Source organism: Dromiciops gliroides, chromosome 5 (assembly GCF_019393635.1).
Source record: "Dromiciops gliroides isolate mDroGli1 chromosome 5, mDroGli1.pri, whole genome shotgun sequence".
Taxonomy (NCBI): domain Eukaryota; kingdom Metazoa; phylum Chordata; class Mammalia; order Microbiotheria; family Microbiotheriidae; genus Dromiciops; species Dromiciops gliroides.
The window spans coordinates 207,114,926-207,129,268 of NC_057865.1; the positions used below are offsets into that span (position 1 = coordinate 207,114,926).

Consider the following 14,343-nt stretch of genomic DNA (forward strand, 5'->3'; position numbering starts at 1 on the left):
CATGAAGAAGAATGAGCCTTCATTTTTCATTGACAATATTCTGTGCAAATACCCCATACAGAACTATTTTATACTTAGTTTGATAATAAGTAAATCCTACAAATATTCCAGGGAAGGAAGCTATTGTTAATGATGAGTGAATATTTTTTAACAATGAAATGTGCTTTTTTACATGTGATTTTGGAAGGGTGGGATGCTGTCATGGATTGGAAGGATGTCCTCTCAGGAGGAGAGAAGCAGAGAATGGGCATGGCTCGAATGTTCTATCATAAGTAAGTACCACATATTATTTTGCTCATGTAGGCATTATCACAAAAAACAAAAACAAAACCTTTGAGGAAGGAAGGTTAGTAGAGTATATAACCCTTAATCAATTAACAATCATTATTTAAATAGCTACCATTATGAAGCACTCTGCTAGTCACTGAGGCTACATATACAAAAGTAAGCAATCCATGCCTTCAAGGAAATTGTATTCTCCTGTGGGTTTGAGGGAATACATGCCCACTAATAAATTCAAAATATATACAAAATAAATATAAAGTGATTTGCTTGTAGGTTAAGAATTAGGAAAAGAGGCCAGGAAAATACCTCCTGAATGAGATGACCCTTAAGCTAATCTTTGAAGGTAGAATTGAGGGAAAGTGGCAAAGGATTAGATATGGAGAATGAGTGAAAGGGAAAAGTTAAGGATAACTCCAAGGAAGAAACAGAACAATAGAAGTTAGACATAGGAAGTTGGCAGGATGAGTAGGTTTGAGGGGAAAGACAGTGGATTCTGATTTGGACATGTTGAATTTAAGATGCCTAAGGAACACATTCACATGGAAATGTCCAGCAGACAGTTGGAGCTAAAGAATAGGATGAGGGGTAGGGGAGTCTTCTGCATAGAGTTAATTGAATTCATTGGGGCTTGCTTTATTTTTGGACTTTGCCCTTAATAATTTTTTTTTTTTTGGTGAGGCAGTTGGGGTTAAGTGACTTGCCCAGGGTCACACAGCTAGTAAGTGTTAAGTGTCTGAGGCCGGATTTGAATTCTCTATCCACTGCGCCACCTAGCTGCCCCGCCCTTAATAATTTTTATCACTTTCCTGTCCTCAAGTAAGAAGCATAATTATTTCTTACAGTAGAAAATATGCAAGCTCCCCTCCCCCTTCACAAAATCATTCCATTCTTTTTCTTGACAAAATAGAATGAAGTAATCTGAATGGATGAAATTGTGTGATTTACTATAGTATATAGAGTGCTGTATTCTTATCCAACACAGTGGCTAATATTTGGGTCACCTTTAAGGCAACTGTGAAATCACAATACCAAGCAGTACTTAGTTGACCAAATTTACTTGACAATAATTCACAGAATTTTCCATTTTTAGGTTGTTGAGTATATTTTGTTTCTTATTGCCTTTTATGTCAGAAATCCCTAACCATTATTTTGTTGTTATTATTATTCTTTTTTTCCCATCTTTTTTTTTTTTTTTTTGCAGGGCAGTGAGGGTTAAGTGACTTGCCCAGGGTCACACAGCTAGTAAATGTCAAGTGTCTGAGGCCGGATTTGAACTCAGGTACTCCTGAATCCAAGGCCGGTGCTTTATCCACTGTGCCACGTAGCTGCCCTATTCCCATCTTTTTGATGGGGTTCAGGTAGAATGATCCTGGGACAAGTCACTATCCTAAAGTTTGCTTGATATTTAATATTGATTAAAATCTCAATTAAAGATTTATATCTTTTTTTAAGCGTAAAGATTGATATCTAATGATTAAAATATCAATTAAAGATTGATATTTAGGGGCAGCTAGATGGCGCAGTGGATAGAGTACCGGCCCTGGAGTCAGGAGTACCTGAGTTCAAATCCGGCCTCAGACACTTAAAACTTACTAGCTGTGTGACCCTGGGCAAGTCACTTAACCCCAATTGCCTCACTAAAAAAAAAAAAAAGAAAAAAAAAAGATTGATATTTAATATTCTAAGAACCATTGCATAGGCAGATAAAAATCTTTGTAGGGTGAAATAAAGTTCATCTTCTGTGGTACCGTCACAAGTGTCCTCAGATAGCAGGTAGAACAAATGGGATGATATGTACCTGATTCTATTCCCATAAGACTTTGATCTCTTCTACTAGATCTATATTTTGAAAGTTTTTCATCCCATATGGTTTGGAGATTATGAATATTTCATATGGTAATATCTGCTTTTTGAATTTACCACTTCATTTCTAGAAGATTTAAAAGGCCTTTTGATCTAATATATGTGGAGGTGTAGGGACAGGAAAACAGGAGTGTGTTCTGTCTAGGTTGGCATTGTGCACTGCTGCAACAACATTAATCCAGAGACACAAAGAACAGGAGGAACTGGGATAGGTTGCAAGTATATATGAGGTTGCACCAACCCTGAAGGAAGAGGGACTGGCATCTAGATGGAGCTATTTCTGTCCCTTCAGAAGTCACTTGGGACAGGGACTAATTGAATTCCCCAGAATGGAAAGAAGATGAGATAGCTTTTAAGTCCAGCCCTCCATGAATATATAGAAATCAGAGACTGAAATTACCAAAGACATTAATTAGCATAAAGAGGCAAATCAACAAGGAAATTATTAGTAACAGGAGGGAAGATGCCTCTAAGACCTCTAAACAAATCTAAAAATCTCTAGTAAATATTATGAGACAAAGGAAAATACTCTGTGTATTCCTAAGAGAGCATGAAACTATAGCACTATCTTTGTGAGTGGTTTGAGAGAAATAAATTAGTAACATATCATATTATTGATATAATATAAAGAAATAATAAATGATTAATGCAATAAACAATAGAAGAAAACTGATGAACACTTCTTTTTTAAAAATAATAAACATTTTAATTTAAAGTTTTGAGTTCCAAATTTTATCTTTCCTTCCCACTCAGCCCTACTCCTCCCTGAGGAGTAAGCAACCAGATTATACATGTGCAATTATGTAAAACATTTCCATATTAGTTATTTTGTATAAGAAAACTTAAAAGAAAGTGAAAATAGCATGCTTCAGAATGTGTTCCATCAATACCAGTTCTTTCTTTAGAGGTAGATAGTATGCTTCATCATTAGTCCTTTGGGATTGTCTTGGATCATTGTATTAATGAGAATAGTTAAGTCACAGTTCTTCATCAAACAATATTGCTTTCACTATGCACAACATTCTCCTGGTTCTGCCCACTTCACTAAACATCAGTTCATACATGTAGGCCTTTCTGAAATCATCCTGCTTGTCATTTCCTATAGCACAATAATATTCCATCACCATCATATATCCCAACTTGTTTAGCCATTTTCCAATTGATGAGCATTCCTTTGATTTTCAATTCTTATCCACCACAAAAAGAACTTCTATAAATATTTTTGTACAAATAAGTCTTTTTCTCTTTTTGGGGATGTCTTTGGGATATAAACCTAGCAGTGGTATTGCTGGATCAAAGGGTATGCACATTTCAATAGCCCTTTGGGCATAGTTCCAAATGCTCTCCAGAAAGGTTGAATCTGTTCATAACTCTACCAACAGTGGATTAACATCCCAGCTTTCCCACATCCCCTCCAACATCCACTATTTTCCTTTTTTGTTATATTTGCCACTCTGATAGGTGTGAATTGATGCCTCAGAGTTGTTTTAATATGCATTTTTCTGATCAATAATGATCTAGAGCATTTTTCATGTGATTATAGATAGCTTTGACTTCTGTGTCTGAAAACTGTCTATTCATATCCTTTGACCATTTATCAATTGGAGAATGACTTGTATTTTTATAAAGTTGACTCAGTTCTCTATATAACTGAGAAATGAGACCTTTATCAGAGATATTTGTTTCAAAAATTCTTCCCCAGGTTCTGTTTCCCTTGTAATCTTTTTGCAAAAACTTTTTAATTCTTATACAATCAAAATTATCTATTTTACATTTTGTTTTACTCTCTATATCTTCTTTGGTCCTAAATTATTCCTCTGCCGATAAATCTGACAGATAAATGATTCCATACTCTCTTAATTTGCTTATGGTATCATCCTTTATGTGTAAATCATGTACCCATTTTGACCTTATTCTAGTATACAGTGTGAGATGTTGGTCTATGCCTAATTTCTGCCATACAGTTTTCCAGTTTTCCCAGAAGTTTTGGTCAAATAATGAGTTTTTGTTTCAATATCTTGGATCTTTGGGTTTATTATATACTAGATTACTATAGTCATTTACTATAGTGTAATTCATCCCTATTCTATTCTATTTATCCATCTCTCTATTTCTTAGCCAGTACCAGCTTGATTTGATTATTACTGTTTTATAATACAATTTGAAATCTAGTACTGGTACTGCTAGACCACCTTCTTTCATATTTTTTCAGTGATTCCCATGATATCCTTGAGCTTTTGTTTTTCCAGATGAATTTTGTTATTATTTTTTCTAGATCTATAAAATATTTTTGATAGTTTGATTGGTATAGCACTAAATAAATAAAGTTAGGTAGGATTGGCATTTTTATTATATTGGCTTGGCCTACCCATGAGCAATTAATATTTTCCCAATTGTTTAGATCTGACTTTATGTGAAAAGTGTTTTGTAGTGCTGGTTATGTAGTTCCTGGGTTTGTCTTAGCAGGAATACTCTCAAGTATTTTATATTGTCCACAGTTATTTTAAATGGAATTTCTCTTTTTATCTAATGTTGCTGGACTTTGTTGGTAATATATAGAAATGCTAGTGATTTATGTGGGTTTATTTTATATCCTGCAACTTTGCTAAAGTTGTTAATAATTTCAAGTAGCTTCTTATTTGATTCTCTAGGATATTCTAAGTATAACATATCGTCTGCAAAGAGTGGTTGATAGTTTTGTTTCCTCCTTGCCTATTCTAATTCCTTTAATTTCTTTTTCTTCTCTTATTGCTATAGCTAACATTTCTAGTACAATATTAAATAATAGAGGTGATAATGGGCATCCTTGCTTCACCCCTGACTGTACTGGGAAGGCTTCTAGCTTAATCCCCATTACAGATAATGCTTGCTGATGGTTTTAGATAAATATTCCTTATCATTTTAAAGTAAGGTCCTTTTATTCCTAAGCTCTCTAGTGTTTTTTTTAATAGGAATGGTTGCTGTATTTTGTCAAAGGTATTTGGTTTTTGTTTTTAAAAATTGGTAAAGGAGAATCAGAAAAGTGAAACTCAGTAACACAGTGTCTGATAAACCCAAGAACATGTTACTTGGAAGAAAAACTCCTTATTTGTTCAAAACGGCTGGGATAATTGGAAAGCAACCTGACAGAAATTAAACTTGGATCAACACCTTATGCCATATTCTATAATAAATGCAAATATGTGACCTTAATATTAAAGGTCACATTATTTTTTAAAAAGTAGAAAGCAGATGACATGCTTTTGACAGGTATGGGTAGGAGATTTGCTCTTAGCCAAATAAGGGGGAAAGGCAATTAGAAAAGATAAAAGATAATTTTGTTTACTTTAAACTTAAAATCTTCAGAAACAAAAATAATGCATCTACAAAAGAAGGGAAACAGTTGAATGGGAAAAATCCTTTGTATACAATTTCTCAGAGAAGGGTTTGGTATCCAAGTTACATACATACACACATATATACATGCATACATATACACATAAACACTAAGAATTTTGGAAGATCCCATATACATATTCACATGCCATATAAGTATACACATATATGTATTGCAATATATGTGTATGTATCTCTATCACCAACTACATACCCACTTATATACATATGTATATGTATTTATAATATATATGTATGTGTATATATATATGTATATGTGTGTGCGTTGATAGGAGTTCAAGCCTCTCCATGGGCATGATAGAGAAGAAACACCCTTCCACTGGGGTGCAGGTGTCCAATACAAAAGTTTTATTGTTAGCCCTGGTCAGCATCCCATGAATCTAAAGAACACAATAGGAGAGAAATTCCCAGTCACTGAGGCATGGGGTTTAAATTCTTAGACCTTGATCTCTTGGTAAATGCAGGAGTTATTGCCCACCAAGTTTCAGCTGCTGAGGGTCCTAGCCCTAACCTTGGTCAATGACTCATGGACTTAAAGGGAAAGGGCTTCCCTACTGCTGAAGCAGGAGGTTTAGTGACCTGGACCTTGCTTTCTCTAGAGAAGATAGAGGCTGACTGTCCCCAGCTTCAAGGAAAGGTAGTTTCAGCTTTCCTGGTCAGTGGCTCATGAGCTAAAAGAAGATACTGGTGGCCAAGGCTCAGCTTATTACCCATCCAACTGGTTCAGTTAGATTCATACTGAGAGAGATAATTCCAGGTCATTACAGGAGTCTTTTTTTTAGTGGCACATTGACATTTACCACTATTGGAGGTCAATGGTGATGGAAACAAGGTCCAGAGGCCAACAGCACAAGCATCAAAGGAATAGGAAAGACAAGAGGGGAGGAATACCTGGGGCGGGGTGGGCAGGTCCAATTCAGGAAATTCAGTAATACCTATGGGAAAGAAGAGCTGATCCCCAGGCATCAGCTGAGGTAGGATACAACCACTGGCAGTGATTACTTTGCTGACTAGGGATTAGAGTGGGGCTTTCATAGTGTTCTTCAAGGACATTCTCCCCAGATGGTGAGGGGAGGAGGCTTTCTTTAAGTGTGAGAGAAGCAAAATACTGCCTGACATTGGGCATCTCAATGAGGATGACTTTAATGCCAAAAAACAGGGCAAAAGATGGTCGTTTATCAGGATATAGTCATGGAGGGCCAAGATGTGCATGTCTAGGTAGGGTAGGGGTGTTCAGTAAGCCCGTTAATAAGCTTCTTCAACAAATTAAAATTTTATCACAAGTCAGTTATAAGATAGAAACCAGATAAAAAAATGGAATCTAAGAAGCATCAAAAGAATTGCACGGCCACACAGCCACTATAATGCAAATGTGTATACACATATGTATTGTTATAATGCATATATTTTCATATTTTTCAATGTATTAGTTGGTTTTGCTGATTTTTCTCTAAAAATATGGTTTGTTACATGAAATAATTCTCTAGAAGGGGGAAAGGGAAGACCACTAGGAAAAATTTTGATCATGTAAAAACCCAAAGATATCAATAAAATTTTATTAAAAAAAATAAAGTCCTTCATAACCTGGCCTATTCCTACCTTTCTCACACATTACTCCCTGACAATATAACACATATAATTAATGTACTCTGCAATTCACCTACTTACTATTTCTCAGAAATAATACTCTATTATCCCTCTTTGTGCTTTTGCACTTGCAGCCCCCTCCACTTAGTTTTTTCTTTCTCACCTCTAGCTCCTAGATTCCTCTAGCTCCTTCAAAATTCAGGTCAAATACCACTTTCTGCAAGCCCAGGTTCCTCCTGCTAATGTTCTAATATATGGTCAATTTTTGTGTATGTGCCATGTACCACTGAGAAAAATGTATACTTCTTTCTATTACCATTCAATTTTCTCCAGGGCCGCTAGGTGGCCCTAAAGTTGGGAGGACCTGAGTTCAAATCTCACCTCAGACACTTACTAACTGTGTGACCCTGGACAAGTCACTTAACCCCATTTGCCTTAAACATCTGGGGCAATCTCTAGTCATCCTGATGATATATCTTGCCACTGGCCTAGATGGCTCTAGAGGAGAGAGTAAGGTTTTGCACAGGCTTTCCTCACTTCAATTCACTGCAAGTCGTGACATTACCCTGATGTCATGGTCCTCTTTGAGAACAAAAGACAAACAACAATTTTTATTTTCTTATAACATAGGCTTAAGAATCAAGTTTGTGTTTGTGTGTGGGGAGAAGCAGGAAGGGGTCCTATAATTGTTCTACACTAGCTGAAAATATGTTGTTGTGTGACTTCGAGTTGAAGATATTGTTAAGGCTTTGCCTATAACTGATGCGATCTATTACTAATTTTGGCGTAATATAATACTGGTGCATAATAAAAGAAAGCATTCCTATCATGAGTCCATTACATACAGATTCATGTACCTGCTTTAGTGGTCAATGTCAATTGCACTGATATGTTTCTAACATGAGATATTGGTATTTATGATTTGTTCTAATATTTTTTGGCAACAGCTAGGTAGTACAATGGATAGAGTCCTGGGACTAGAGTTCAAATCTGGCCTTATATACTTACCAGCTATATGACCCTGGGTAAGTCAGGTAACCCTGTTTGACTCAGTTCCTCATCTGTAAAATGAACTAGAGAAGGAAATGGCAAATCAGTATCTTTGCCAAGAAAACCCCTAATGGGGTCACAAAGTCAGACACAATTGAAAGAACTGAACAACAATTGGAATTGTGCCTAAAAAAGCTATAAAACTGTGAATAAATACCCTTTGACCCAGTATACCAACCACTAGAAATCAGAAGTTCCTGTTGTTCTTTGTCCTTCATTCTCAAAGAGAACAATGACAATGGGGTGATATTATGACTTGCACCGAATTGGATTTAAGTGAGGGAGGGCTGTGGAAGGTGAAGGAAGCTTCTCTCCTCTAGAGCCATCTGGGTCCTATGGCAAGATGTACATCAGGATGACTGGAGATGGCCCTAGATGTTTCAGGCAATTGGAATTAAGTGACTTGCCCAGGGTCACACAGTGTCTGAGATGAGATTTAAACTTAGGTCCTCTTGACTCCAGGGTCAATGCTTTATCCACTGCACCATCCATCTACCCCAAACCAGAAGTGCCTTAAAGTGACTGCAGAGCCCAAAGTGATTCAAAGCTTGAAGAGAACTTGAATAAGACTAAAGAGACACAGCAAATGGAAGAGACCTTAAGCAATTTAATTAGAACTGATGAGCTCTCCTTTCTCCAACTTTCTTCAACTCCTTCTTGCTTCTGACACCAGGGTGGGACAATAATCTCCACCAATAAGGAGAGGCTCATACCAGTGGGCTTTGGGACAGGACAAACACTTATATTGGTTCCTTTCTGTCTGTTGTCCATTGGTTCCATGGTGTCTCTGATTCCTGGAATCATAAACAAGTTTCCTTGTTTATTCCTTTTTATTTTTTGAATATTTGTTTTTCTTTATCAGCATGCTTGCAATTCCTGCATTTTCAGATTCATTTGATGCATAGGAAGAAAAAAATTCTTTCTTCTCTGTTTTATTTTGTGTATATCTGTTTGTTTTTTTAAAATGTGTTTCCTCTAAGCAACATATTGTAGGTATCATTTTTGTTTTCTTATTCAGGCTTGATAAAGAAAAAGACCATAGAACTGAACAAGATTCAGAGCTGGTTCTTTGAAAAGGCCAGCAAAAATAAGAAATATTTAGCCAAATTAATTAAAAAGAGGAAGGAAAGTGCTGTGTCTGAGGCTGGATTTGAACTCAGGTCCTCTTGAATCCAGGGCTGGTGCTTTAATCCACTGTGCCACCTAGCTGCTCCCCAGAAAATCAAATTAATACATAAAAATTAACCCCCCAAAATCACAAGAATGGAGAACTAATAAAGAAGAATATTAGAACCTATGATATAGTCATATGCAAGCAAAACAATTGAAAAGAAATGGAGGATTATATGCAAAAATATGAAATACCTAAATTATCAGAATATCATAAAAGGATCTTAATACAATTTCAGAAAAGAAAATTGAAACTACCAAAAGGAAAAGAAAACCTTGATCCAGATGGGTTTTCAGGGGAATGCCATCAAACTTTTAAAGAACTTTTAAACACCTCTACTACACAAATTAGTCTCAAAAAATTTAAAAAGAAAAAAATCTTCTACATACTACCTTTATTAGAAAAAGTGAAACTTTTAAGCTTTAAGCCCATGCTGTATGTATAAAATGCTGTGATCTAAATAAAATTTAACATGTTAATGTTTATTTTTAAAGACCAAAATATGCACTGCTGGATGAATGTACTAGTGCAGTCAGCATTGATGTTGAAGGGAAGATATTTCAGGCTGCAAAAAGTGCTGGAATATCCTTGTTGTCAATTACACACAGGCCTTCTCTTTGGTAAGTTCTTACAAAGGTTCCAAATTTAATGTCTTTAATTATTCATTTTCTTTTCAGATTGTAGATTAATCAAACATCTAAGGAATTATGTTGCTACAGTGTTGTACACTAGAAGCCAGAGATTATATTTAAGCATTTCTATGACTTACTTTTCAATTTTCTGTTATGATGTGCACTGATTACCAAGATGAAATTAAAAATTCACATCACAATTTCAAATAGTTTTTTGAGATACCTATGTATTGTTATTGAAATCACTATGTGTGTGTTTTGAAAAGAAATAAAATATGATAAATTTTTGAGGTGCTATAAATTGGATTTGAAAAGAAATATAAAATATGATATATACTTTTAAGAAAGGATAGCTGACATGATAATTTCCTAATCTTTAGAAAGAAAAAAATCAGTTTTACTTTCATCTCCCAAATTTCTAGGGCAGTATTCAAAAGAAATAACTGATGCTCCTCCCCCCCCCGCCCCCAAATGCAATTGAAAGAAAAGAAAGAAAAAGAAACTTTTTCAACAAGGTTAAATGTAATATAGCATTCTAACTAAAATCCTAAGATTTTTATTAATTTTTCTTTTTTAATATATTGACAGTATTCTCATAGATCTTTTGCTTGTTTCTATTAATTTATCATGAAGTAGAATTTGATAATAATAAACTCAAAATGTACTCTATGTATAAAAACTAGAAAACACTTCGTTATTTAATATTTCTATGCAGAATATCATGATTTCTCTGCTTTCCCATTCCATTTCAAAAGTTTTTATTTCCTTGTACAATACTAGTAACTAAAGTTATTTTAACTTGCTAGAGTCCCCTGTTTTCCAGGAAAGTTCTACCTCACATCACCATTTTAGCTTCAATGGACTATGACAGTTGATTGAATTTCATGTCCCAAGTATTCAGCCAGAACAAATCTCAAAGTTGTACTGCATTCATAGGATTCACTTGAGTTTACTCTTGAAAACCTCATAGGCCCTTGTAGAAAAAGCATGTTTACTTTTGTAAAGCATTGGATATACAGAGGACTTCAATTCAAGTTAAGCCTTTAGAATTTTTGTAGTTGAGATCATATCTCATCTTATGCTTCATTCCTAAATCCCCATCTTTCAGAGTCCATCTGAAGGCAGGGATTTCTACATAATTTGTAATGTAACCATTACAACTATGACAACTGTTATAAACAACTATTGAAGATTGGTGTAAAGTGGTTCTGACAACCTTGTTAAAAAAAAAATACCTCCCCACTACTCCACACCCCACATAAGGCTGATTTAAGTACAATCCAGAATAAGGCAATATTTAGTTTCAATATGCACTTCCCTGTTCAATACATCTTCAAACATTACTCCAGGACTTAAAAATCTTCACTACACTCAGTGAGGTGATACTTGCTTATAATCCTTGCCATTAGGGGACACTGAACTTTGAAGATAGTTTGAGCTTAGAAGTTCTGAGCTGTAGTAAATCTACAGCCAGTCAGTTGTCTCCCCTAAGTCTGGCACCCATATGGTAAGCCCTCAAAACTGGGGAATCAGCATACTACCCAAGAAGAGGCAAAATGAGCTCAGTTGGAAAGGGAAGAAGTCAAAGCTTCTCTGCCAGTTAGCAGTGGGATTGGGCCCATGTGTGGCCTCTGAACTTCCATTTTGGGTGACATAAGAAGACTTAGGTTAAAAAATAATTCAACAAGGGCAGCTGGGTGGTACAGTGGATAGAGCGCCAGCCCTGGATTCAGGAGGACCTGAGTTCAGGTCCGGCCTCAGACACTTGACACTTTCTGGCTGTGTGACCCTGGGCAAGTCACTTAACCCCGATTGCCTCACCAAAAATAAAAAAATTCAATAAGGGGCAGCTAGGTGGCACAGTGGATAGAGCACCGGCACTGGAGTTAGGAGTACCTGAGTTCAAATCCGGCCTCAGACACTTAACACTTACTAGCTGTGTGACCCTGGGCAAGTCGCTTAACCCCAATTGCCTCACTAAAAAAAGAAAAGAAAGAAAAAGAATAATTCAATAATCCTTCACTATTTGAAAACCTTCAGTGGCTCCAGATTACCTACTATGGATCCAGAGCCACTTCATTTTGAGAATCACTGAATTTTGTTCACGCATATATCTATATTCTCCTTTTAGTGCTTGCAATGCAAACAACCCCAATTAGGACATGATATGTTGTGCAAGCTGTTCTGAGATATAACCTCACCTCCCACATCCTGGTATACAGAAACCCCTAACCTTGAAATGGGGTAAAAGGGTTATTGTACCAGATCAGCTTCAAGTCCCAGCAACAGGAACCTTAACCAATCAATTTTTGTCCCATCCCCTACCCCGTTCCTAACTCTTTGAAATCTTTTGTATTGTTCATTCAGGGAATCTTTGCTTCTTCAGGTGAGACTCCCCTCCTGGAGAACTCAAAATATTTGGCCTGAAATATATTTCTCAGACACTCTGTTGTTGTTCCCATTCCCAACATTGACACTATTTAATAATATTAAACCTCTGATCTTGACATTAAGGGTGTTCTACAATCTGGCTCTAGCCTACCTTTCCAAAAATGTCAAATACCACTCCTTTTATGCATTTTCTATATTATAGACAGACTGGACTTGTCTCTGTTCCATAGTTATAACTTCCCTTCTCAGACTCCAATGCCTTTGTTCAAACCATATCTGTAATGCATTCCTCTCCTGTCTTCACCCCGTCTCCATCTGTTTAAGTCCCTCCCTTAGGCAGCAAGGTGGTGCAGTGAATAGAGCCTAAATAAAGCAGAGCCTGGAGTCAGAAAGGCCCAAACTAAAATCTGGCCTCAGACATCTCCTAGCTGTGTGACCCTGGGCAAGTCACAACCTCTGTTTGCCTCAATTTCCTTAACTATAAAATGAAAATAATAACAGTACTTGCCTCCCAAGCTTGTTATCAAATGAGATATTTATAAAGTGCTTAACAGTGTCTAGTACCTAATAGCTGTTTCCCCCACCCACCCTTCTTTAAGATCTAACCCAATGACCAGGTCCTCCAGAAAGTATTCCTTATCCTCTTCCACAAAGCTGCCCTCAGGAGAAAGTGATTTCTTTCTCTTCAGATTTCTCAAAGCACCTCACCTGGACATTAGTCAGCAAGCATTTATTAAGCACCAACTATGTGCTGGTCACTATACTAGAGACTAAGGATATAAAGGCAAAAATAAAGCTGACTTTGCCCTCAAAAAGCTAATATTCTTCTGGTGGGTGGGAGGGTATACAGCATGGTCAATTAAGAAAATGTAAGATATATATTTACAAAATAAATTCAAAGTGAAGGGGGCAGGGATAGCACCAACAGTTAAGAGAATCAGGAAAGGCAGAAGGTAGCACTGAGCTTAGAAGGAAGCAAGGGTTTCAAAAAGATTGAGGTGAGGAGGGAAAGCATTCCAATCATGGAGGACTATCACATACAAGGTACAAATAGACCTCTTTAACTATACCTGAGAGTGCTTTAGGGAGAAGTAATGTTTCATTATCCTGAAAAGGCAGTCTGGAGACAGATTGTGAATGTATTTAAATGGCAAACAGATGTTTATATTTTATCTTAGAGGCAATACAGATCTGGTGAATCTTCTTGAGCATGGGGATTACGGTCAGACATTAAGACTATCACTTTGGCCTCAGAAGGCAAGAGGATTGGAGAAGGAAAAGAATGGAGGCAAGGAGAATAATTGCAATAGTTGAAGCAAGAAGTTATGAGGGCCTCAAATAGGGTAATAACTATGTAAGTTCAGAGAAAGGAATGAATATGAAACAACATCAAGAATTAATAACTGTATCTTAGACGTGAGGGAAGCAAAGAATCTAGGATGAATCACAGTGGATAGAAGAATGATAATACGATCTATCAAGAGAAATGGGGAAGTTAGGAAGAGAAATGGATTTGGGGGGAGGAAAGATAAGATCTGTTGAGGACATTTTGGATTTGAGATGTCTGTAGTACATCAGGTAGAAATGTTTAGCAGGCAATGGAGAGGAGAGGTAGATTGTAGAGATGTGTAGATTTGGAAACCATTGAATAGAAATGATAAATGAATATATGAGATCACCAAGAGACAGTGTAGAGAGAGAAAAAGAGAGTTCCAGAGTTCTGGGGAACACCCACATGTGGAAGTAAACTGAGAAAAATGAGTCAGAGGGGGAGGAAGGTAACAGGATAGTGAAGTATCATGAAAACCAGAAGGAAGGGATGGTTAACTGTGTCATATGGTGAAAAGAAGTAAAAAAAAAGATAAAGACTGAGAAAAGGCCTCTGGAGAGAGAAATAAAGAAATTTTTCCTTTGGACATAGTTATTTTTGTACATATTTTCCTCATTCCTCTCTGTCCTTCCTCTCTA

General features: G+C 36.4%; 1 protein-coding gene across 4 annotated transcripts in view; it reads left to right on the forward strand.

Annotated features, from left to right (window-relative positions):
* The window catches only part of ABCD2 (ATP binding cassette subfamily D member 2), a 121,529-nt gene that overhangs the window by 100,896 nt on the left and 6,290 nt on the right, over positions 1–14,343 (forward strand). For 2 of the 4 annotated variants that reach the window (XM_043964933.1, XM_043964935.1), the window contains 2 exons: positions 188–272; positions 9,847–9,972. In XM_043964933.1, the coding sequence (XP_043820868.1) occupies positions 188–272; positions 9,847–9,972 (211 nt within the window). Of the gene's footprint in view, positions 1–187; positions 273–9,846; positions 9,973–14,343 lie in introns of those variants that run through there. The other 2 variants (XM_043964934.1, XM_043964936.1) reach the window with 2 other exon arrangements.